This window comes from Oryx dammah, unplaced genomic scaffold (assembly GCF_014754425.2).
Source record: "Oryx dammah isolate SB20612 unplaced genomic scaffold, SCBI_Odam_1.1 HiC_scaffold_17, whole genome shotgun sequence".
In the NCBI taxonomy this organism is placed as follows: Eukaryota; Metazoa; Chordata; class Mammalia; order Artiodactyla; family Bovidae; genus Oryx; species Oryx dammah.
In genome coordinates this window covers 5,399,619-5,425,397 of record NW_024070201.1, presented here as the reverse complement: position 1 = coordinate 5,425,397, position 25,779 = coordinate 5,399,619, and the positions used below count along the sequence as shown (strand labels likewise).

At 41.4% G+C, this 25,779-nt stretch overlaps 1 protein-coding gene across 1 annotated transcript; it reads right to left on the bottom strand.

The window, feature by feature from the left end:
• Window positions 1–2,433: 2,433 nt before the first annotated feature.
• On the bottom strand, window positions 2,434–11,455 carry MMP1 (matrix metallopeptidase 1). Its single transcript, XM_040257841.1, has 10 exons — window positions 11,325–11,455; window positions 10,382–10,626; window positions 10,140–10,288; window positions 9,776–9,901; window positions 8,682–8,837; window positions 8,431–8,548; window positions 5,989–6,122; window positions 3,927–4,089; window positions 3,327–3,430; window positions 2,434–3,149 (listed from the first exon to the last, which is right to left on the bottom strand). The coding sequence occupies exons 1-10, from the start codon at window positions 11,418–11,420 to the stop codon at window positions 3,040–3,042; spliced, it is 1,401 nt and encodes a 466-aa protein (XP_040113775.1). The 5' UTR covers window positions 11,421–11,455; the 3' UTR covers window positions 2,434–3,039.
• Between the last annotated feature and the right edge of the window lie 14,324 nt (window positions 11,456–25,779).

The window sequence follows — 25,779 nt, the reverse complement described above, 5'->3', positions numbered from 1 at the left end:
TCTTAGCAGGTGGGGGCATAGTGGTTTCTTTGGGGGACAGAGAGTGTATAGAGAGTGCTCTTGGCACTGCCCCCGCTCCCCGTCAGTGCCCTGGTGGATACTGCAAGGGTCAGCTGCTACAGCCCCCAGTTGTCCCCTGTTTGCTGAATGAGAGCGTCCTTCCTGGGAGCTACACCTGTCTCCCCAAACCAGGCCTCAACTGATAACGGTTGACACAGGGATGCAAAAGGCTAGTTCCTTTGCCTCAAGGTAGGACTAACTGTAATTCAGTTTTTTCTCCAGAGTTCCTTGCCCATGAGACCAGAGCAAGCTCTGTCTGAGACCGCATTCTTCAGCATTCTTTCGCTTTGTCCTGCTCTAAACTGTTTTTTCCCCTCCTCCTGAGAGCACTCCTCCCCCACTGAAGGCACCTAGAATCCCTGTTTCAGGCTTTTATTCCAGGGAACGAGCTAAGAGAGAGTTGAGCCGTGATAGGACTGTGTGAGGGATACATACTGTCTTGTGAGATGCCTCCTGCATCTTTGGTTAAGACATAAAAACACTTATTGGTTCGACTCACTATTTGAAATTAAGATAAGATCTTACTCATCAATGGCCAAATGATGAATCCTTTAAATTGGCACTATTTGAAAGGGAGATTATTTTGAGTGTCCTCATCATAAACAGCTGTCATAACGGCACTTAGGGAGGATCAAATTGAAAGCAGGTGGCACAGCTGTAGCTGGAGAGGGAGAGAGATCCTTATCACCAGGCACAGGACTCACAGGACTTAGAAGCCTGTATACGCAAACTCGTGACTTCAGTTCACTGCTCCGAACCAAACTCTCCTTAGATTCTTCGCTAAATTTCTTTGTCTTCTCAATTCCTCACAAATTTATTGTTTCTTTATCTTAAAAAGCTGCCTGCTGAGGTCTCACTTCTATGACCCCTCCTTGTGCATGCATTAAATGTCTTTTTCTTCTGTTAATCTCCCTCATGTCAAGTTTTATTATTAGTGCGGCCACAAGGCCCCAAGAGGGGTAAGAGAGATATTTCCTCCTCCTTGACACTGGTCATGTTTTGTTTCTTGAGCCGGGTGAGGGTTCCATGGAGTTATTAACTTTGTGCTAACACATTGATGGGAATATTTACATGTGCACTTTTCTGCAATTATGCTGTATTTCAATATGAGAGGGACTTAGCCAAAGGGAAGGCTATACTGCTGTCCAAATTGTTGACTTAGCTGCCTGCCTCAGAATCATGAATACCTCAAAATATTCCCAAGATTCTCTGCGTACTTGGAAGTCTGTGAACGTTCTGGAACTCCCCTGTCTCAGCACTAAAGAATCCGCCTGCAGTGCAGAGATGCAAGAGGCATGGGTTCAATCCCTGGGTTGGGAAGAACCCCTGAAGGAGAAAATGAAAACCCATTCCAGAATTCTTCTCTGGAAAATCCCCTGGACAGAGAGGTCTGGTGGATTACAGTCCACAGGGTTGCAAAGAGTGGGACACGACTGAGGGAGTGAGCATGCAAACCCTGAGCACCCTCTGAGGTGTGCCTGAAGCTCACAGGGCTCAGAGGCTACCTACAGGACTCCTGTCTCCATTAACACCCTCCCAACTCAGGCATGAGAAACTAGACAGTGTTCCTCTGGGAGAGCTAGTTGTGCAGCTTTAACAAAATCTAAAATCTTGATAGCTTAGCACAATGAAAGTTTATTTCTTACGCAAAATCTCCTGAGGTTTTGGGTGACTGTTCAGAGCGTTGGCCCAAGAATTCAGGCTTCTTCCACTTGTGGAAATTCTCTCATACTGTGCTTCTACAGCGGCTTCCCCAGTGGCTTGGCAATCAAGAATCCTCCTGCAATGCAGGAGACGCAGGAGACACAGGCTCGATGTCTGGGTTGGGAAGAGCCCCTGGAGGAGACGGTTGCAAAGAGTCGGACACTGACGGCTGAGCACGCATGCTTCTGCAATCCCCACGGCGCTGGAGAAGTTTGCACCGGCATCCAGGGTTTCCATCCGGAAGTGAAGACAGTGGTCACTTCTGGGCACACTCCGCTGGCCAGGACTATCCAGGTGTCACTTCCCACCCCTCCCTTCCACATCTGGGGGGAACTGAACTGTGGAAAATATAATCCTTCCTTGTACTCAGAAGGAGAGAAGAGGACAGGCCCTTAGAAAGCGCTGCCATGCTGTCACTCAGCTTACCTAAAACCAATTTTGGAACCCTTATAAGGGCATGGAAAATAGAGTCTCCCCGCTTCTGTATGATGTAAATTCCATGAGAATGGAGAATATCTGAGCTTTTCATCTATTCTCATTTCACACACGAATATATTGCATAGTTGCAATATTTCAAATTTGAAATTATTTCAAATTTGAAAATCTCTGTGTGACCTTAAAATCAGAAATAATAACATAACCAACATAGTAGAAAGTTTAAGAAATAGTAGACAAGGATGGCTTTATTTCAGACGTAAAGCACTTTATAACAAAGTTGTCCCTTGCATACCAGGATGGTAGTAGTGGTTGCTCATACGTTCTTGAATTGTTTTTCTTCTGGTGAAGGCTCATATCTTGTCTCTTTCTCTCTTGAGAGAAGACATCACTGAGAGTGTTTTCCACTATCAATGTCAGCGTCTTATATTTTCCAGAAGAGTTTCTCTCATTGTAAAACTGGCCCATATAAATCCATAAGCTATAAACCTGACCATAGTTAGTCCTCATTTGTGGAACTAAATTACAGTAGTATATAAAAATTACATTCTAAATCATAAAAAAATGCTGAATGAGGTATAAATGAGATTATACTTTAAAATAAGATTATACTTAATAACTTTATTTTATTTAGATATATGGCTCTTCATGGAGAAGGAAATGGCAGCCCACTCCAGTATTCTTGCCTGGAGAATCCCATGGACAAAGGAGCCTGGTGGGCTACAGTCCATGGGGTCACAAAGAGTAGGACACGACTGAGCGACTAACACAACACATGGCTCTTTAGGAAACACTTTCCCTTGTAAAACATATTTTTCTCTTTAACCTTGTAAACATTGGTCAATTTTTTCTGCAGTTGAACCAGCTATTAGCTTTTAGAAGAGTCAAAATTCTCTTAGTTTTGGGATCAAATTTGTATTGCCTTGTTCCATGGAAGAAGTAGAAAAATCCTAAAAGTAAAACAAAGGAGACATTATATTATACAAATGATTTCTAGGTTTAACCTGAATTATTAAAAAAATCCAAGTCATTTGTAAGAATAAATATTTTTGGTATTTTCTGTTCTAAATAACAATACTGATGATATTCTGTGGCAACAAAATAGAGGAGTATATAAACTCACTTACCGCCTTTCTGGAAAACAGCATCAACTTTGTTGCCAATTCCAGGAAAGTCTTCTGCTATCATTTTGGGATAACCTGCATCCATGGACTGTTTATATTCATCATACCTGGTCAAAAAATAATTGGAATGTCAGAACTATTTGTTAAAGATATAAGGAATTCATCAGCAAGAACGTAATAAAAACTTTTTCACAGATTATGTATAAAATAGGAGGTGAGATGAGGTGAGTAGGATGCTGGGTGGACTAGAAAATTTAAAAGGTCCCTCTGAATTATAACACCTAATTCTAATTTCTCCAGTGGGTGCCAAATTAATGTTGAATGCAGTGAAAGATAAGTTCCTGGTGGCTGCAGCAGTTCTATGAAGATGAATGCCCTTCTCTTCACATTATCTTTCTCAATTCAGGCTCACGTTCTTCCTGGATATCTAGGACAGATATGATCATTACTGGTCAATAGACTTTGCAGCTAGACAAGCTACTGCCATTCACAGCAAAGGCAGCCAGCCAAGGCAATATGAGACTCATGTCTTAAATGATTCAATCTAGTAACTTCTACATAGAAACAACAGGTATCCTCCCATGTTCTGTACCCAGTCTTTACCTCCAGCATTTGTTGGCAACAAAGAAGTATGTTTTCCCAGTATCTTCCTCAGAAACAGCAGCATCGATGCTCTTCACCGTTCTTGGAAAGCCAAAGGATCTGTAGATGTCCCTAGGGTATCCGCGGAGCACATTCTGCCCCCTAACAGCCCAGTACTTGTTACCTGCCAATCAAGAAACCGGGATGAAAACTCTTGCCACAGGGCACCAGCAGACAGGAAGCAGATCTCCAGCTACATGCTTGCTCTCACGTGCGAGGGCAGTGTCCCCGCTGCACATCAGAATCATTTAGGGAGATTTTTGTGTTTTTTCTAAATACTGATGCTGATATCCTACTCCAGACCAATTAAATTAGTATATTTAAGGTTTTTTTTTTTCCTGGATGATTCTAATCTGTAGCGAACTTTGGAAATGACTGGTTTATGGAGCTGGGGACCTCTTTCCAAAGTTCAAACAACTAAAGAGTTCATCATGCCACCCCAGGGATAGAAATCTTTGCTTCTCCAGGTTGCCCACAGGCTGCAGAAGTTCACCCCAAGGTATCCTAAAGGCCAGAGGGTTGTAATGACTCACAGTCTGTAATGACTTGCGACCCTGGGTAGAAATCATTACATCTAACTAGAAGACGGTTCCAAATCCTGAAATTTAGGCTGTGTCCAGATTCTGCACGTTTCACTCAGTAAGTGAAGTGAAAGTTGCTCAGTCGTGTCTGACTTTTTGTGACCCCATGGACTATAGAGTCCGTGGAATTCTCCATGTCAGAATACTGGAGAGGGTAGCCTTTTCCTGCTCCAATACTTAGTAAACCCCAAGTCAAATAAAACTGGTCTTACATCTTGAAGCTAGCATTGTTCTTATTGCACAAATCTTATTTATCCCTCGGTGGCGGGGGTGGGGGGCAGTTTGAAACTTTGTGTATCTAAAATCCTATTTATTTTCATTATAAAAGAGCTAGAAAGCCCATTTCAAAGTTTATTGCCCATCTGAATTGTTTTCAGTTCTTGAGAGTATTACTGAGTCAGGTGTCTTAATGTTTGTCTATACTATGCCAAACATATGTTTGCATAAAAACTGTTATTTGGCATAGTGTTGTCAAAGTAAGGAGCTGATCATTGGATTGGGGTTTTATTCTGATAGAATCAAAAAGTTTGCCTCCTTCAATTCATGGTAATAAAGGACCTTTCAGACTTTAATGTACATATGAATTGCCTGGGAATCTTGGGAACATTCAAGAAGGTCTGGAGTAGGACCTGATAACATGATGGACTTTGTGGGCCTTATGCTAAGTGAGATTCTGTGATTCTCACAGACCTGGGATAGCGTCAGCGCAGCTGGTCTGCGAGGCATACTCTAATGGCAAGGCTGCAACACCCCTATCTGGCTGTCGTGAGGCAGCTTCTCCTTTCAGGAAAGCAACTTGTGGAAACAGGCTCTAGGAAACCAAGCAACTCCAATGTTCCTCTCAGTTTTATTCCTGGACACCCCAGAGAGGTGGAGAGGATTTAAAATACATAGTTTGCACAGAAAATCCCTTCATAAGTCCAGATTCACAAACAAGCCAGGAAATCTGTGTCTCAAATTTTTTTCCCTTAGAAATGCACTCTGCAATTCTTAGCTAAGGTGATAGACTCCCACTGATATGGTATGACTGCTCAGTTTGTCAAAGTCCATGGAAAGAAAGTCGGTAGTAATCTCACATATGAGCCCAAAGCAGCAGAAAACTTAATTGGTAAAAGTGAAACTGAAGTCACTCAGTTGTGTCCGACTCTGTGACCTCGTGGACTGTAGCCCACCAGGCTCCTCTGTCCACCGGATTTTCCAGGCAAGAATACTGGAGTGGGCTGCCATTCGCTTCTCCAGGGGATCTTCCCACCCAGGGATCAAACTTGGGTCTCCCGCATTGCAGGCAAACGCTTTACCCTCTGAGCCACCAGGGAAGCCCCAACTGGTAAAAACTGAAAGCTAATTGGACAGAGGAGCCTGGCAGACTACAATCTATGGGGTCGCAAAAGAGTTAGACATGACTTAGTGACTAAAGAACAACAAAAAATTGAAAGTATTACCTTTGAAAAACCGGACCTCATCCCTGGCGGCAACCTCATAAGCAGCATGAAGTCCATTTGGGAGATGTGGCCAGAAAACAGAAATGAAATTGAGCTCAACTTCTGCGTAGAAGGGATTTGTGCGCATGTAGAACCTAATTTAAAAAAAAAAAAAAAAAGATTTTGATCAAATACATAGCAAGTTCTGGTGTCATCCAGGCCCTTCTATGGCTGGCACTGGTGGCTTGTGGGTTAGTGTTTAACATGTAGCTCTCCAAAGTGGAGGTAGAGAGGAGTTCTGGTCTATAACCTTTGCTTACTTTCTTGGTGGAAATACTCCAGCCACTGCAGATTTCAAGAGATTTGAAGTGGTACCTCGCTGTATAGTATTCCCCCCATGTAGGCATAAGCCATCTCAGGAATATAAATAAATAGAAAAACATAGCAAGATAATTGCAAAGGGATGCAAAGGGATGGGGCCTTCCCTGGTGGCTCAGACGGTAAAGAATCTATCTGCAACAGAGGAGACCTGAGTTTGATCCCTAGGCTGGAAAGATCCCCTGGAGAAAGGAATGGCTACCCACTCTAGTATTCTTGCCTGGAGAATTCCATGCACAGAGGAGCCTGGCAGGCTAGGGCTATAGTCCAGAGGGTCACAGAGTTGGATATGACTGAGTGTTAACACACATGCACACACACACACACACACACACACACACACACACCAAAGGGATGAGTTATAATTATTTTTAGTACCTTTGGTTTAAATATAATTTTAAATTAATATAATTACACTTTTAATACTGCTGTTTAACACCCAGCTTGCAAAATTCTCCAATGGCACTGGCTAGAACCCAACACTAGCATTCTGCATTTTGTACACACCCTATCTACTTAATGCCCTACCTCACAGAAATCCTGTAAGAGATTACTTCCATCTCACAGATGAGAAATTGAGGTCAACGGGGGCAGAGAGAGGTGTGCAAGGCCATGCAACTGATAGGAGGCAAAGGGTAGTTTGAACCTTAGCCATTCCCCGTGTGCTCCTGTGACCGGCAGTTCACAGAGCTGGTTCTGCAGTCCCACGTGTGCTGAGTAACTTCAGTCGTGTCCGACTCTGCCTATTATTTGTTAATGACAAAGTTGACTTTACGGTCCCCAGGGACTGCGGTAAAGACAAAGCATCAGCTGTCATGTAGATCCGCAGGGCTGACTCTGGCCTTCTTGATCCAGTGGCCTCTGCCTGCCTGTGAGACCTGGGGCAGGCTAGTCACTGTCACTGTTTCCTGCCGTCCATGTCTCCACGACTTGGTGACATCCAAATGACCTCAGGGTCCTCTCAGGTCTTGCAGACTAGACTCAGCCTTGTTCTTTGGGGTCATCCCTCAAGTACTTGCTTTGATGAGAAGTCCTGCTGTACTGAGAGCTTTTTTTTGAAAGCGGTATCTTTCCTAGCACTCGCCAGCACTGAGCCACCCCCTGCATATATCCATTCTTATCTCTTAAACTCGAGATGGTAAAGCACAGGCTGGGAAGCAGGAGGAGCTGACTCTAGCCTGCCTTCTGGGGTAGCTATGACCGTGACTCAGTAGAACAGCACTCCAAGAGGAGAGCGAGGAGAAGCCTTCTAAAGCACCCCTACTTTCTATGCGTGCTGGGCTGTGCCGTTTGGAAGACTGTTACTCTTTTCCTGGTCCTTTAAGAGTCAGAACTGTATGCAGAGCAGCCCTACTCCTTGCACGGAAGGGGACCCTAGACTTCTCGAGGTCTCATGCTGCCTAGGGAGCTCTGGGACCCTCCTCTGAGGATGAAAACTCACTGTGACCATCCATTCCCCACCCCCTGGGGCCAGGACCTCATGAGCTTCTGGGGGTTCTCCCTGTGCCTACCCCTCTTTGCCCCCTCCCAGGGATGGGGGCACAGAGACTTGTTATGACCACAGGCTTTGGAACGACTGTCTCTTCCAAGATGATACTTAAAAGGGGTCTACACAACCCTCATCAGCATGATAGTGCTGTGAAAAGGACCAATTTCTCCTAACAAAATTCTGATGTACTTAACCATCCCAAAGAGTGACAAAAATGGGAAGAGGCCTGAAGCAGAGGTCAGAAGACTGATTACTGCTCTGCTGCCAATGAACTCGGTACCCTGAGGATATCTCTTTCTTTCTCTCTGCTTTACTTTGCTGATCTGTAAAATGGAATTATATTTACTGATTTGCTACTTCAGTGGTAATTTTTCTGAGAATCAAGTGACAGAATACATACTGGGAAAAAAGTTGTTAAAAATTCATTATGTTGTGTAAGAGCAAGCTATTGTTTATACTTAATTATAACTATAATTATTTATATAAACAAATGTAATAAATAATATGTGAAGCATAGTAGTAGCCCATATAGCCCCATAATAGTGAGTCCTATTATTATCACAAATACAAAATGCAAAGAAGAACTGTTGTCTTACCGGTCTTTGAAGAACATCACTTCTCCCCGAATTGTAGTTATAGCATCAAAAGTTAGCTTGCTATCACACACTTCTGGGGTTTGTGGGCCGACTGGCTGAGTAGGATTTTGGGAACGTCCTAAAGGAACAAGAGATCTGAAGTTAGTTCTGTCTGGCTTTGGAAAACTACATAACCAATGAAAGCTTCTTAAAAGATAAGGCAATGGATGTTTTAAGGACCCCTTGTCCATACTGGTTTTCTTTATACCCACCATAGATGGCCTGGATCCCATCAATGTCATCCTGAGAAAGCTGAACATCACCACTGAAGATGTAACTGGGGTACATCAGAGCCCCAATGTCAGTAGAATGAGAAAGTCCAAGGGAATGCCCAAATTCATGAGCTGCCACCCGATACAAGTTATAATCTAAAAGGGACAATAAACCCATTTTCAATTATTTGAAATGTTTTCAGTTTTGAGACATTTAATTAAGAAGTAATCTACAACTGTACAAGGATTAACGTTCTTATTTTATCTGTAGCTTTTTGAAATATATAATTATTTTTTTCTGAAAGGTGAGAAGGATGCATTCATTAATAGTGAAGAGATTACATGCTCAGGCATGTCTGACTCTTTGCGTCCCCATGGACTGCAGCTGGCTAGGCTTCCCTGTCCATGGGATTTCCCAGGCAAGAATACTGGAGTGACTTGCCATTTCCTTCTCCAGGGATCTCTGTGACCCAAGGATTGAACCCAAGTCTCCTGTATTTGGCAGGCGGGTTCTTTACCACTGAGCTATCTGGGAAACCAGTGAAGAGATTAGTTAAAACTTGAGTTCTATGATTACAATTAAAAGCAAATTCAGCCAACCAAGGCTCTAGCACAGATTAGTCAATCTTGTCAGTGGTTATATGGCATATATTATTTCACTGAGAAGCAATATTCTTCTATAAACACATTTTTTTTCCTATTTATAGACTGATAGATGCTTAATGCTGGAAATTTTAGAAAAAATATATAGTATCTCCTCCCTTAATTTCTAGATATCTTAATAAGATTGTTACACTTTGGTGTGTTTCCAGTAAAAAAGGATTCTGTGTAGATGCCCACAAGGAAAATATTAATATTTTCAACACTGTCTCAATAGAAATTTCAGAGTAGCCCATTTGTAACCAGTAAGATGGTCTTACTAACAGAAGTAATTCTCTTATATTTTCTAAATGTGTTGTTAATTTTCTAAGTGGTAGCAGCAAAGTACCTATTTCTATTAACGCATTCTTTCAGTTAAATCAACCAATATTACAATGAACTGGGAAGGTGGGAGGAGGGGGGAGGGTTGAGAGAGGCAAGACAAGCTGACTTACCTTGGAAACTGTTGGTCCACCTTTCATCATCATCAAAATGAGCGTCTCCTCCGATATTTGCTCCTGGTTGAAAAGCATGAGCAAGGTTTCCACCAGGTCCGTCAAAGGGAGAATTGTCACGATGATCTGTAAGAAACAGAATTCATCAGATGTTTCTCTAGATTCTTACTTAGTTTAACCTAGGAGAGTAAGCATTAACTTTGCTAAGAGGCCAACAGATTTGTAGCAAATGAGATCTTGTTTCCTTAAGTCTGTAAAATCAACATTCTTTTTTAAACAAGGAAATCTATCTACAAAGCTGAAGAGATTCAAGGGCAAGGGGAAGTTAAGGTAAGAATACTTTCGTGCTACAAAAAGAGCTTACCTCCCCTGACAAAGGATATCATTATGTCCGCTTGACCCTCAGAGACCTTGGTGAAGGTCAAGGGTGTGACATTGCTCCAGAGTTGAAAGGCTTTCTCAATGGCTTGGTCCACATCTGCTCTTGACAGGTCTGGGGTGTAATTCTCAATCCTTCAAGTGAAATAAAACACAGACGCATCAGATTTCATTTCTCATGGCTCTGATGGGAAACAGCATTCCCACTCTGGTGCTCAATCCGATTACCTGTAGGTCAAGTTTGTGTTCTCCCAACGAGGATTTCCTGGAGTAAGAACAAACTGAGCCACATCGGGCACCCCACATCTGGGCTGCTTCATCACATTCAGGGTTTCAGCATCTGGTTTCCCAGTCACTCTCAGCCCAAAGAATTTTTGCATTTGCTTTAGCTTTTCAGTTATGAGGCCACCATTTCTCTGCCTTTCAACTTTCTTCCCATCACCGTTCAGGTTGTAGTAATTTTCCAGGTATTTCTGATGAAAGAGAAAATTATCAAAACACTGAATGGGAAACCCTCCAATTTTACTAAATACTGATAGTTTATACTGTCATACCTGACACAAAGAACTACTTTTAAAGGTTCTACTTAGGTTGCATGGTCCTTATTATCCTTATTGTTGGTGGAAACTTATTTTGGAGTAGAACTCTTCCTACCACTATTTACTATGAAGTCAGAATTACAATTTTATAGAGACATATTTGTATATTATTTCTTTAGTTCCCTATCACTTTTAACTGGAAAATGAGAGTCTATGCACAGCTAGATACATCTGGGGGGAGAATACCCTTTCTGGCAAAAATCTCTCTTTGTAGGAAATCCATCCTTAAATAAACTCTATTATACCATTACTGGGGGCTTCGCTCATAGCTCAGACAGTGAAGAATCCAGCTGCAATGCAGGAATCTGCCCACAATGCAGGAGACCTGGGTTCCATTCCTGGGTCAGGAATATCCCCTGGGGAAGAGAATGGCAACCCATGTCAGTATGCTCACTGGGGGAAGCCCATGGACAGAGGAGCCTAGTGGTCTCCAGTCCATGGGGTCACAAAGAGTTGGACACGAATTAGTTACTAAATCACCACCAGAACTGCATACTGATACTATTCTGTTATATTGTGGAAAAACACAAATAAGGCTTTTGCATCTTAGGCACGTGAAGTTCAGCGTTTACCTGCACTGTCTCCACATCTTGTTCTGAAGTCGCTGCTGGGAAGCCGTGGGACCCTGCACCCCAGAGTAGCAGCAGCAGCAGAGGCAGTCTGGGCATGCTGGTCTCTGTCTTCCTTCTCAGCTTAAGGAATCTGATAGCTCCTACCTCTCTGCTGCTCCAGTGTCTCAACTAGGAAACTCCCTCTTTATATACAGGTTCTGGAACTTCCAGGAAGCTAGTGGCTGTCTGACTCATATTTCATAACATCCTTTGATTAGCTATGAGCAATCGTCACAAATGGTGACTCCAAGCAGAATATCTGGGGTCGTTTTGTGTTGCAATCTTCATTACTATCAAACAGGACGTGGGCAAAGGAGACATATCCACCACGTAAACAATTGTTTTCTCCAATTCATTTCTATCCTGTTTGAGAGAGACCTTCTTATATACACAGATCACAGAGTACTCCACGGACTTAAAAAAATAAATAAATAGCAGGCTTTGCTACTTGATTCTGCTGGTTATAAAGTGCTCTGGGTACACACACACACCTTGGTTTCCAAGCAAAGGGCAAAACTGCTGACATATATGCCCTACAGCTGCTCAGCACATGCACAGACAGGCACTCATTTGTGGGTGGCTCTCCTGGGTTCCCTAGTGGCCTAGATGGTAAAGAATCTGCCTGTGATGCAGGAGACCCAGATTCCATCTCTGGGTCATGAAGATTCCTTGGAGAAGAGAATGGCTACCCACTCCAGCATTCCTGCTTGGAGAATCCCATGTACAAAGGAGCCAGGCAGGCTACAGTCCATGGGGTCACAAAGAATCGGACATGAATTAACATTCGCTTTTTCTTCTGGGTTCAGAGGGGTTTCTTTCCATCTTTGCTAAACTGCCTTGTATACTATTTCATAGCACCATAGTTTCCCTTCATCTTCATTCAGGCCCAGAATTTGAGAATCTGGCCTGAGAAGACCCGCATCCATAGGTGGGGTATGTGGTAACTCCCTCCCGGGTGTAGACACTGCCCAGCAGGATCACGGGATGAGTGGAATCCTTCTCTGAAAACTGTCAGGCCCATCGGGTGAGCCAGAAGCTAGCAGATGATCAAGTGTGAGTCTGAGATCTTATTTTTAATCATCCTCATTCTCCTCAGTGTGAGCACATGTCTGCTCCTTGGGGATAGAAAGCAATTATTTCTTCTTTATTTACTCATTCAAGTATTTATGTATTCATCCACTTCAAAGACCTTATTTAACATCTTCTGTGCACCAATCATGGTGGGATGAGGGTAATTAATAAAGAAACAGGGCCTTCCCTAGTGGCCCAGTGGTTAGGAATCTGCCTTACAATGCAGGGACACAGGCTTAGTCTTTGGTGGCGGGAGGGGGGCGGGGAAGGCAAGATCCCACAGGCCTTGGAACAACTAAGCCCGTGTGCCATGCTAGAGTCCCTAAAGTGAAAGGATTCGTCATTCAGTCATGTCTGATGCTATGGGACCATATGCTGTAGCCCACCAGCCTCCTCTGTCCTTGGGATTCTCCAGGCAAGAATACTGGAGTGGGTTGCCATGCCCTTCTCCAGGGGGCCTTCCCAAATGACAACAAAAGATTTCACCTGCACACCACAGCTAAGACCTGATGCAACAGAATTAAAAAGTAAATAAACATTTTTAAAAGAAACACATTTCAAAAAATACAAACAAACAAGCAAGCATGGGACACCTTAACATGACTTTAAGAGAAGCCTGTACACAGTTTCACAGATGAGCTTTACCAGAAATACTGGGACAGGAGAGTATCTTTACCTGGTCTAGCCCTAAGTTTTCTGATCTCCATTAATCCTTCTACCTCCATCATAAGTTTTGCCAAATATTAGTGACACCTCTTATATTATTTTTGTACTTTTCTTTAAATTTCCTCTAAAAGTTTTGCCTCAGTATAGTCTGTCATATCCATAAAATCATAGCTTAATGGGTTGTTATTTCTGTGTGCAAATTAAAATAAATAACTGGCTATATAATGAAAAACGTAGATTCATTAATCATGTTCCACAGAAGTGTCTTGGGGCCATAATACTATCCGTTACACCCCTGGTGAGGCAAGCTGGCCTGAATCTGCAGCTTCCTTTCCTCAGAGCCCCACCCCTCTTCCTTGAAAGAAATACAGTGTAAAGTTGAGAAATACTGGTGTGTGTTCCACGTGAGCGCTTGATGGGGTCACCTGCCATCCCCACCAGGGGATGCTTTCTCAGGACTTTTCTCACTGTACCAATTTGCTTTCCTTGTCATGCTAAGAAACACATCTCATGCGTAAATCTTGCTTCAGGATTTGTTGAATTGATTTGAAAGAGCTTGTTTCCCCTCTAATCATTTAACCACAAGTCCCTCTGCCAAGGGAAGGAACCTGTGAGTTAGCAGCGGTGAGAGGGATTGGAAGGCGCCCTCACGGGGATGACCTCCTCTCCTCCTCACAGCACGGTACGGAGGGTGAGGACAGCCTCAACAGAGGCGCTCCAGCGCAGGCAAAGACGTGCTGGAAGGGGCCCTTCCTGTGAGGCTGCGTGTCCAGGCAGCAGGCAGCAGGCACACACCTTGGCCATTAGGGAGTCTGGTCAGTGTGACGTTGTCCCCGACTCTGCCAGGGCCTGGGGAACGGGGGTCACTAGGTTGACTCAAGAGAGCAGCGTTGTAACCATCTGGGACGGGGCAAGGAATTATAGAAGCGTCACACTGGAAGAGTCTCACAAGCTGTTCAATCCGGCAACAGTCTCCATCCTATGATCTAGAAGTTGTCAAACTTTGTAAATCGCTTTAAACAAAATCTGGCTTCCCTGACCGCTCAGCTGGTAAAGACTCTGCCTGCAATGCGGGAGAGCTGGGTTCAATCCCTGGGTTGGGAAGATCCCTTGGAGAAGGGAAAGGCTGCCCCCTCCAGTATTCTGGCCTGGAGAATCCTATGGACTGTACAGTCTATGGGGTCACAGAGTCGGACACGACTGAGTGACTTTCACTTCACTTAAACAAAATCTCTTTCTTTGTAAAATGTATTCATTTGGCTGTGTCGGGTCTTCACTGAGGCATGTGGGTTTCTCTCTAGTTGTGGTGTGTGGGTTTAGTTGCCCGTGGCATCTGAGATCTTAGATCCCTGAAAGGAATCGAATCAGCGTCTCTTGAGTTGCAAGGCACATTCTTAACCACTGGACCTCCAGAGAAGTCCCAAACGAAATATTTTTGGGAAGACTAATTTGTGAACTGGATGTTAACAGAAGTGCTCTAATGAAAGGCAAAACGGGCCGGAAGTCCCACCCACATCACTTCCACTTTGCCCCCATACCCACTTTCTTTAGCAAAGCCCCCAGTTTCTAGGAAACAGTGAGTATCCAGTGCAGTGAAGCTCAAAAACCATCAATCTAGTCTAGGACTCTGGTTTTTCAATTGCAAACTAAAAGGCTGAGTAGTTGCCTTCAGGCCTGAGGTCACACCTCTGCAGAAGGACAGAGGTGAGAAGAAAGAAAAGACAGATCCTGCACTTAAACTTTCTCTTGGTCTGAATCCAGAGTCATGACTTAAAAGCTCTAAGTGTTTTGTTATAATTTCAGGCATCTTGAAGTGGAATGGAAACTGGATACCTAAAACAGCTTTTTGTTACATTTCTTGTTAGATTAGCGAAGAATTTTATGTAAGTTTTGCTTAAGCAACAAACCTCCAAGATTCACATGGTCTTGAATTTTGAAATTTCCAGTTAGGTATTTGTTCCAGAACATGTAACTTCCGGGCTCATGCTAGTGAGTTATTTATTTGTGAGTGAAAAATAGAACGCAAAAATCTAGAACAAAGATCTGGTGATTAAATCCAACCAAAATTCTAGCAATGTTTCTGAGAAACTCAGCATAATTTCTAAGAAACTCAAAACGTGTTAAAATTGTATTGCTCTTCACATCCAAGTATTTTTTTCTCTGGGAGCTTCTTCTTCCCCCATAATCCCTTTTTGGGTGTAAAAATTTGTGAAAATTATCCTGCTATCCTTTTTCCCCTGGGAGAATGACAGCCACAAGAGGGCTTGCAGAGGTGTGGCTGTGTCAAATGACTCCAGTTTCAAAACAGGCCAATTATGTCCACTCTGGCTGCTCTGTGGAAAGACTCAAATGTGTTTGTATTTTTCCATAGTAAAGTCAATCTTGGAATTTCAATTGTGCTTCACATTACTTATGCTTGGAAATTCAGCCTTTTTAATTTTATAATTCAAATTTGAGTGTCAGTTGTTTTTTTTCTTTTCTTTTTTTGGCCCTACAAGTCTTGAAATGGCCTTTAGCCTGAAACCTGAAATATGTAATGCTGTTTTGTTTCGGGAGTAACAGGAGGGAAAGATTTCTCCCACCCTATATATTCTCCCTTCAAGCGCTTGTAGTGGCTTTATGGATAACCGCTGTGTGCCAGACACTCAGACACTTTACATCTCTGGTCCTTCTGGCCTCGTGGTTACCCTCCAGGTAGAAATAATTGATACAACAGCCCTAAGTCACTTACTGACGTGTGTCTGTGGAACTCCAGTCCACTTCCTAGCAGTCTACATGGTGCTCTTGTCAACCTACATGATACACACCCTCTGGTTGGAGAAACTTTGTCTTCCTAAAGAGAGAGAATATTCTGAGATGCTGGGCTGTCTAATGTAATGTCATGTCTTCAATAATGTCTCCATGCCACCATTGTCCCTCAGGGCTGAAACAATATTCCCCTTAAAGCTGCCACTCAAAAACCCTTATTTCCTTTAACAAAATTAATAAAATTGCAGCTTATAATTACTACCTCAACTCAGTTCAGTTCAGTTGAGTCACTCAGTTATGTCCGACTCTTTCCGACCCCATGCACTGCAGCACGCCAGGCCTCCCTGTCCATCACCAACTCCTGGAGTTCACCCAGACTCATGTCCATTGAGTCGGTGATGCCATCCAACCTTCTCATCCTCTGTCGTCCCCTTCTCCTCCTGCCTTCGATCTTTCCCAGAATCAGGGTCTTTTCAAACGAGTCAGTTCTTTGCATCAGGTGCCCAAAATATTGGAGTTAACATCAGCTTTAACATCAGTCCTTCCAGTGACTATTCAGGACTGATTTCCTTTAGGATGGACCAGTTGGATCTCCTTGCAGTCCAAGGGACTCTCAAGAGTCTTCTCCAACACCACAGTTCAAAAGCATCAATTCTTCAGCACTCAGCTTTCTTTATGGTCCAACTCTCACATCCATACATGACTACTGGAAAAACCATAGCTCTGACTAGACGGACCTTTGTTGGCAAAGTAATGTCTCTGCTTTTTAATATGCTATCTAGGTTGGTCGTAACTTTTCTTCCAAGGGGCAAGTGTCTTTTAATTTCATGGCTGCAGTCACCACCTGCAGTGATTTTGGAGCCCCCCAAAATAAAGTCTGTCACTAGTTCCATTGTTTCCCCATCTATTTGCCATGAAGTGATGGGACCAGATGCCATGATCTTAGTTTTCTGAATGTTGAGTTTTAAGCCAGCTTTTTCACTGTCCTCCTTCACTTTCATCAAGAGGCTGTTTAGTTCTTCACTTTCTGCCATAAGGGTGGTGTCATCTGAATATCTGAGGTTATTGATATTTCTCTTGGCAATCTTGATTCCAGCTTGTGCTTCCTCCAGCCTAGCATTTTTCATGATGTACTCTGAATAGAAGTTAAATAAGCAGGGTGACAATATACAGCCTTGACGTACTCCTTTTCCTATTTGGAACCAGTCTGTTGTTCCATGCCCAGTTCTAACTGTTGCTTCCTGACCTACATACAGATTTCTCAGGAGGCAGGTCAGGTGGTCTGGTGTTCCCATCTCTTTAAGAATTTCCCACAGTTTGTTGTGATCCACACAGTCAAAGGCTTTGGCATAGTCAATAAAGAAGAAGTAGATGTTTTTCTGGAATTCTCTTGCTTTTTCGATGATCCAGCAGATGTCGGCAACTTGATCTCTGGTTCCTCTGCCTTTTCTAAAACCAGCTTGAACATCAGAAAGTTCATGGTTTACATACTGTTGAAGCCTGGCCTGGAGAATTTTGAGCATTACTTTACTAGTGTGTGAGATGAGTGCAATTGTGCAGTAGTTTGAACATTCTTTGGCATTGCCTTTCTTTGGGATTGGAATGAAAACTGACCTTTTCCAGTCCTGTGGCCACTGCTGAGTTTTCCAAATTTGCTGGCATATTGAGTGCAGCACTTTCACAGCATCATCTTTTAGGATTTGAAATATTCATCTGGAATTCCATCACCTCCACTAGCTTTGTTTGTATTGATACTACATAGTTCTTAATTTGTTCGTAGTTTGTACCTCAACTCAGTAGGTGTTTAAAAATGATTATCAGATGACCTAGTAAATGAATAAAAGAATGAATAAATACTGTGTGTGTGCTCAGTTGCTCAGCTGTGTCTGACTCTTCATCACCTCATGGACTGTAGCCCCATCAGGCTCCTCTGTCCCTGGGATTTCCCAGGCAAGAATACTCGAGTGGGTTGCTATTTCCTTCTCCAGAGGATCTTTCTGACCCAGGATCTTACCCAGGTCTCTTGAATCTCCATCATTGTTAGGTGGATTCTTTACCACTGTGCCACTGGGGAAGCCCAAATAAATACTAAATGACACAAATAAAAGGGCTTGTTCTGTGTTAGGTGTTTTGTGGCTCAGTTGTCTGCTAAAAGTCTCATATCCATGGTTAAATTTTTATTTATTTCACTCTCCTAAGATTAATATTATTTAAGGCATCATAGGCAAAATCTGGGCATATCCACTGAATGGAGATTTTGAATAAACCACTGCACATTTAGTTTTGGTGACTTGAATGTCATGCTATAATCATTTATTCACTGATTAGTTTGAGCATTTTAGTTTGTTTGCCAGTAATAGCTCTCCATCTAAATATTTTGTTAGGAACTCTGGAAGATGCCTATCATGAGCATATCCTTGAGAGTGGCCTACAGATTTTTGCAGATGTAGTTCTCCTCTAAGGAAGTTGAAACCAAGGGCCCTGCAGGGAATAAGTGCTGCTTGTACCATGGCTCAGCCCAGATGCATTGGCACCATTCTTTCCCAGCCCTCTGGTCTGTGATATTTGGGATATGTGAGGGAGATCAGGACCCCCCTAGGAGATTTTGATGAAGAGGCAATGCCCAGACTGTGACTTGCTTGCTTGTTTGGGAGTCTCTGAGGAATGTATTCTGCTGCCTTCAGAACTTTTTTCCTTTTTTTTTTTTTTTTTTTGAAGTACACTGTTCACTAAACCCACTAGCTTTTATCCAGTTCTTTTTCATTTCTCTCAACTACTCAGGCCCCCACTATAATTCATTGCAATGACAGCTGGTTTTCAGAGTCAGTCAACACTTATAAGCACTGAGCAAAAGAAACAGCATTTAATGTTCAGTGAGCCCTCAGTAGCTTTAACATACACGACTATTTTATCTTCACAATAATCCTGTGGAATAATTAGGACAGATATTATTATTTCTACCACATAGATTAAGAAACTACGGCAACTTTCATGACTAAGTCTCTAGCTCAGGTAGTCCCATTAGCAAGTGGTAGAGACAGAATCTTTGTGCCTTTTTTTTTTTTTAATTGAATTATAGCTAATTTACAATGTGTCAGTTTCTGGCATCCAACAAAGTGATTCAGTCATACATATATATGTGTGAATTCTTTTTCACAGTCTTTTCTAAGTTATTATAATGTGTTGAATATAATTCCCTGTGCTATACTGTTGGTCCTTGTTGTTTATCTATTTTATATATAATAGTTTGTATCTGCTAATTCCAAGATCCTGATTTATCCTCCCTGACTCTTTCCCCTCTCATAACCATAAGTTGTTCTCTACGCCTGTGGGTTTTTTCTGTTTTTTAAAAATGTTCATATGTATCATGTTTTAAATTCCACATATAAATGATATCACATGGTATTTGTCTTTCTGTTTCAGATGTACTTCACTCAGTATGATAATCTCTAGGTCCATCCGTGTTGCAAATAGCATTATTTTGTTCTTTTTATAGCTGAGTAATACTCCATTGTGTGTATATGCCATGTCTTAATGCATTCATCTGCTGATGAACGTTTAAGTTGCTTCCATGTCTTGGCTATTGTAAATAATGTTGCTATGAACATTTAGGTGCATGTGTCTTTTGAATTTAGTATCTTCTCTGAATTTATGCCCAGGAGCAGGATTGCTAGATCATCTGGCAATTCTATTTCTAGTTTTTTAAGGAACCTCCATACTGTTTTCCATAGAGGCTGCGCTAGTTTACATTCCCACCAACAGTGTAAGAAAGTTCCCTTTTCTCCATACCCTCTCCAGTGTTTAATATAGTGTATATTGTAGATGTTTTAATGATGGCTATTCTGACCAGTGTGAGGTGATACCTCATTGTAGTTTTAATTTGCATTTCTCTAATAATCAGCACATTGAACATCTTTTCATGCGTCTATTGGCCATTTATATGTCTTCTTTGGGAAATGTCTATTTAGAGCTGCACATTTTTTTATTGAGTTGTTTGGTTTTTTTGTTATTGAGTTGTATGATCTGTTTGTATAATTTGGAAATGAAGTCCTTGTCAACTGCGTCATTTTCAAATATTTCTCCCAGTCCATAAGTTGTCTTTTCATTCTGTTTTATGCTTTCTTTTGCTGTGCAAAAGCTTGTAAGTCTCACTTGTTTACTTTTGCTTTTATCAATTTTTCTACTGTCTTGGGAGACACACATAAAACATTGCCATGGTTTTTGTTAGCGAATGTTTCACCTATGTTCTCTTCTGGGAATTTTATCATGTCTTGTCTTAAAGATTAGCATTATTTTGAGTTTATTTTTGTGTATAATGTTAAGGAGCGTTTTAGCCTCATTGATTTACATGTGGCTGTCCAACTTTCCTAACACCACTTGCCGAAGAGACTGTCTTTTCTCCATTTTTGGTTCCTTTGTTCAAGATGAATTGACCATAGGTATGTGGGTTTATTTCTAGGCTCTCTATTCTGTTCCATTGATCCATATGTCTGTTTTTGTGTCAGCACCATGCTTTTTTGATTACTATAGCTTTGTAAAAATTGTCAGAAGTCTGGGAGGTATGTCTCCAGCTTTGCTCTTTTTCCTCAGGATTTCCTTGGTAGTTCTGGAGATGGAATCTTGATATTAGGTCTTTGGTTACAAAACTTAGGTACAAATACTAGATTGTTATGGTAAAATAACTGGAACATAGCATGCAAACGGTGTATAATTAATTTTATGAATAAAAGCCTTCAGTGACTGACATAATCTACCAAAGCAAATACAAACCAACTGTAGTACTGAAGACTTACCATGTTAGAAAATGACTTCCAAGCTTCACTTCCCACTCTTCCAAACAAATTACATTATTTCCCAAATGTACCTTGCACTTTGTTCCCCTACCTTGTCATACTTTTTATTTCCCTCTATTTCTACTTAATATTCTATCTATTCTTCAAAGTCCAGTCTAAATGTTATTTTATTCACAAAGTTTTCTCTTTCCTTCCTCTGTGAGATAGGTCTACTCTGAAGTTCCATAAAATATTACACTTGCTTAAATCACTTTTCACGTTTTCCTCACCTTGACTTCACTCTGGTGAAGGGCTGGTGTTTTACCTGTGTTTATGTCCCTGATCATTTTCCAGGAATATTGGATTTGTACTAATTTGCTTGATATAGAAAATCTTAAGATTTTCTTAAAATTCTTAAGATTAGAAAATGTTGCATGTTAACACTTTTTAAAGTGTTTCTTCTTTCAGAAGGAATTCTTTCAATTGGCAATCCTAAAAGGAATCAGAGTCACTAAGAAAATTGAATTACTTAAATCCAAGGAATCATAGTGAACTCCCCCAAATTATCAATATAATTATCATGTTGCTGTTGTATATGTGGACAAATACACATTAGTTAACTATTTCCCTGAACTTTGTATAAAAAATTGAATGCATATGGAAAACATACTCCATTTACTTAATAGGTATGATATACAAGGTGTGATTTTAGTTTTTTGAATTATGAGTTTTAACTTGGATTTTTCATTCTCCTCTTTTGCTTTCTTCAAGAGGCTCTTCAGTTCCTCTTTGCTTTCTGCAGTAAGGGTGGTGTCATTTGCATATCTGAAGTTATTGCTATTTCTCCCAGCAATCCTGATTCCAGTTGGTGCTTCATCCAGCCTGGAATTTTGCATGATATACTCCGTTTATAAGTTATATAAGCAGGGTGATACTATACAGCCTTGACATACTCCTTTCCCAGTTGGAACCAGTCTGTTGTTCCATGTCTGATTCTGTTACTTCTAGACTTGCATACAGATTTCTCAGGAAGTGGGTAAGGTGGTCTGGTATTCCCATCTCTTTAAGAATTTCCCACAGTTTGTTGTGACTCACACAGTCAAAGGCTTTGGCATAGTCAGTAAAGCAGAAGTAGATGTTTTTCTGGAACTCTCTTGCTTTTTTGATGATCCAACGGATTTTGGCAATTTGATCTCTGGTTCCTCTGCCTTTCCTAAATCCAGCTTGAACATCTGGAAGTCTTTGGTTCATGTACTGTTGAGGCCTCACTTGGAGAATTTTGAGCATTACTTTGCTAGCATGTGAGATGAGTGCAATTTTGTGGTAGTTTGAGCATTCTTTGGCATTGCCTTTCTTTGGGATTGGAATGAAAACTGACCTTTTCCAGTCCTGTGGCCACTGCTGAGTTTTCCAAATTTGCTGGCATATTGAGTGCAGCAATTTAGCAGCATCATATTTTAGAATTTGAAATAGCTCAACTGGAATTCCATCACCTCCAGTAGCTTTGTTCGTAGTGATGCCCGCTTAACTAAGGCCCTCTTGACTTTGCACTCCAGGATGTCTGGAGTAATGTCTAGGTGAGTAATCTTACCATCATGGTTATCTGGGTCATTAAGATCTTTTTTGTATAGCTCTTCTATGTATTCTTGCCACCTTTTCTTAATATCTTCTGCTTCTGTTAGGTCCATACCATTTCTGTCTTTTATTGAGCCCATCTTTGCATGAAATATTCCCTTGGTATCTCTAATTTTCCTGAAGAGGTCTCTAGTTTCTCCCTTTCTATTGTTTTCCTCTATTTCTTTGTATTAATCACTGAGGAAGACTTTCTTATCTCTCCTTGCTGTTCTTTGGAACTTGGCATTCAAATGGGTATATGTTTCTTTTTCTCCTTTTCCTTCAGCTTCTCTTCTTTTCTCAGCTATTTGTAACACCCCCTCAGGCAACCATTTTGCCTTGTTGCATTTCTTTTTCCTGGGGATGGTCTTGACCACTGTCTCCTCTACAATGTCATAAACCTCCATCCATAGTTCTTCAGGCACTCTGTCTATCAGATCTAATCCCTTGAATCTGTTGTACCTCCACTGTATAATCATTGGGATTTGATTTAGGTCATACCCGAATGGTCTAGTGGTTTTCCCTACTTTTCAATTTAAGTATGAATTTGACAATAAGGAGTTCATGATCTGAGCCACAGTCAGCTCCCGGTCTTGTTTTCACTAACTCTGTAGAGCTTCTCCATCTTCAGCTACAAAGAATATAATCAATCTGATTTTGATATTGACCCTTTGTTGATGTCCCTGTGTAGAGTCATCTCTTGTGTTGTTGGTAGAGGGTGTTTGCTATGAACAGTGTGTTCTCTTGGCAAAACTCTGTTAGCCTTTGCCCTGCTTCGTTTTGTACTCCAAGGCCAAATTTTCCTGTTACCCCAGGTATCTCTTGACTTCTTATTTTTGCATTTCAGTCCCCTGTGATGAAAAGGACATCTTTTGGGGAGGTGTTAGTTCTAGAAGATCTTGGAGGTCATCAAAAAAAAAAAAAAAGCTAAAATCATGGCATCCAGTGCCATCACTTCATGGCAAATAGATGGGGAAACAATGGAAACAGTGACAGAGTCTATTTTGGGGGCTCCAAAATCACTGCAGATGATGACTGCAGCTATGAAATTAGAAGACTCTTACTCCTTGGAATAAAATCTATGACCAACCTAGACAGCATATTAAACAGCAGAGATATTAACTTTGCCAACAAAGGTCCATCTAGTCAAAGCTATTGTTTTTCTAGTAGATATGTATGGATGTGAGAGTTGAGAAAGAAAGCTGAGCACCAAAGAATTGATGCTTTTGAACTGTGGTGTTGGAGAAGACGCTTGAGAGTCCCTTGGACTGCAAGGAGATCAAACCAGTCATTCCTAAAGGTAATCAATCCTGAATATTCCTTGGAAGGACTGATGCTAAAGCTGAAACTCCAATACTTTTGGCATGTGGTACAAAGAACTGACTCATTTCCCTGATGCTGGGAAAGATTGAAGGGAGGAAGAGAAGGGGACAAGAGAGGATGGTTGGATTGGCATCACCGGCTCAATGTACATGAGTTTTTCAAGCTCCAGAGTGGGTGATGGACAGGAAAGACTGGTGTGCTGCAGTTCATGGGGTCACAAAAAGTCGGATATGACTGGGGTGACTGAACTGACCTGACCCAAGGCATTGGGCTACATGCTTGGAATTGCAAAAGAGAGTCAGACATCAATTTTGCTCTGGGGGTTAATTCTCTCATGAATTAGATGCAATGTGATATTGTATACATTACTATTCTTTTCAAGAAGCTGTTAAAATCTTGAACATTGGGGTACATGTGTAAAGTACAGAGATAGGCACAGCCATAGCCTGTCAATTCCAATCAGATTCTGTGGGAGGCCTAGGCCTGGCACAACCCACTAGAATGGGTTGCCATTTCCTCTTCCAGAGGATCTTCCTGACCCAGGGATTGAACCCTCATCTGTTACATCACCTGCATTGGCAGGCGGGATCCTTACCACTAGCATCACCTGGGAAGCTCCTGTAGTCCAATACATACATAAACAAATATACTTAACACAGTCCCTACAAAAGAATATGAACATATATTTCTATAGACAGTATATGTCATGAGATAGTATATTGAGATGTAAAATTGCATTTTCTATTCTATAGTTTCCCCTGATCTTGCCAAGGATTCTGCATTCCCTGATCTTCAATGTTCCTTCAGGACTACAATCAAACACTACTTGATTGAAGGCAGTACCTCTTTCTAAACTTGGGAAAACCTAAGATCATTTGAGAAGGCTATGTCAGTTGTCTTCAACTAAGAGGGAGAGGGAAAAGGTTTGAGGGAAGCATAAGAGAAAGGAGCAATTTCTTTAAACTGGAAAATGGGACATTTGGGCAGTTCCCATCAGGAATAAAGATCCACACTCCATTTCCCACTCCTTGGAAGCTGCTGGGGTGGCCAGGAGGTGGACCTCCAGAGTCTGGATCCTTTAGAGCTGGAGACTTCCACGGTGTAGGGGAGCAAAAGATGAAACTCAGACATTATCTTCTCCAAGGCACCAGGAGGTGGCAGAATGGAGATTAGAGCCCAGAGCTGTCTAGAAGCCAATGCATGTTCTGTTAGAAATATTTGAGATTTATGCACAAGACAGAGGTTTTCTAATTGTAGTGAGTGAAGATAGTTACCTTACATATGGGGAGGAAATTTTCTTTCAAGTATCTTGCAAAGGGTGTGGCAGGAAAAGCTCAGAATTTTGAATCAAATGACATAGGTTTGAATCACAGCTGAGCAATCTTTGATGTTGTCAACTGCAAAAAGGAAATAATAATGCCTAGCCCATTTGTTTACTGTATAATTGAACTGATATGTACCTTTTAAATTGAAGGATTACATATTAAAATTTTCACTTCCTGCCCTGAAGACTGTTCCTGTGATTGGGTATTATGTAACAATATGAGATAAATACCAGGGGCTCATAGACATGAAACTTATTTTCTGGATTCAGAAATAAATCCAGATTAATTTTCTGGATAAGTATTTTCTTGAAATAAAAAGGTAAACTTGTCCCTAGAATGTTAACCAAAATTATATATGTACATAAAAATTTGATGTACTTTTACTGCTTGATACTCTAGAAAGCTTGATTGCAAATGTAGAGTTACTAGATGTACCCAGAAACAATATAGAACCAAAACAGTGTTCAGATTTTTGTGTAAGGAAGATTTGGATTAAAAACTCAATTAGAGTTTTGCAACAATTTAGACCACTAAGCTTAGGGATGTTAACCTCTATGGTATTTCATTTTCTCACATATAAAATGAAAATAGTGATATTAAGATATGCCACAGCAATGTGTAGGATAGTGAATTCCTCAAAGGCAGGATGTACCATGCTGTCATAATAGCTGCTCAATGAGTATTAATTCCTCTTAGACTAGAAAGACACTCCAAATCACTTACCTTAACCCTGTTACATTGAGATGATGAAATCATGCCCCCAAATTTTATTTGCTTTAATTCACTGGAAGGAAAGCTATCAGAACTATTAGAACTATGAGTCCTGACAATGTATCTATAGATAAATATTGATAGTAAATAATTACCTATAACATAAATTAAATACAAGTATTGAAG

Excerpts from the sequence above, each read along its gene's own strand:
- MMP1 (XM_040257841.1), bottom strand. The coding sequence starts at position 11,420 with ATGCCCAGACTGCCTCTGCTGCTGCTGCTACTCTGGGGTGCAGGGTCC. Across the intron at positions 10,627-11,324 it reads AAGATGTGGAGACAGTGCAG|AAATACCTGGAAAATTACTA; the intron begins GTAAACGCTGAA and ends CTCTTTCATCAG. Across the intron at positions 9,902-10,139 it reads GATATCCTTTGTCAGGGGAG|ATCATCGTGACAATTCTCCC; the intron begins GTAAGCTCTTTT and ends TGTTTCTTACAG.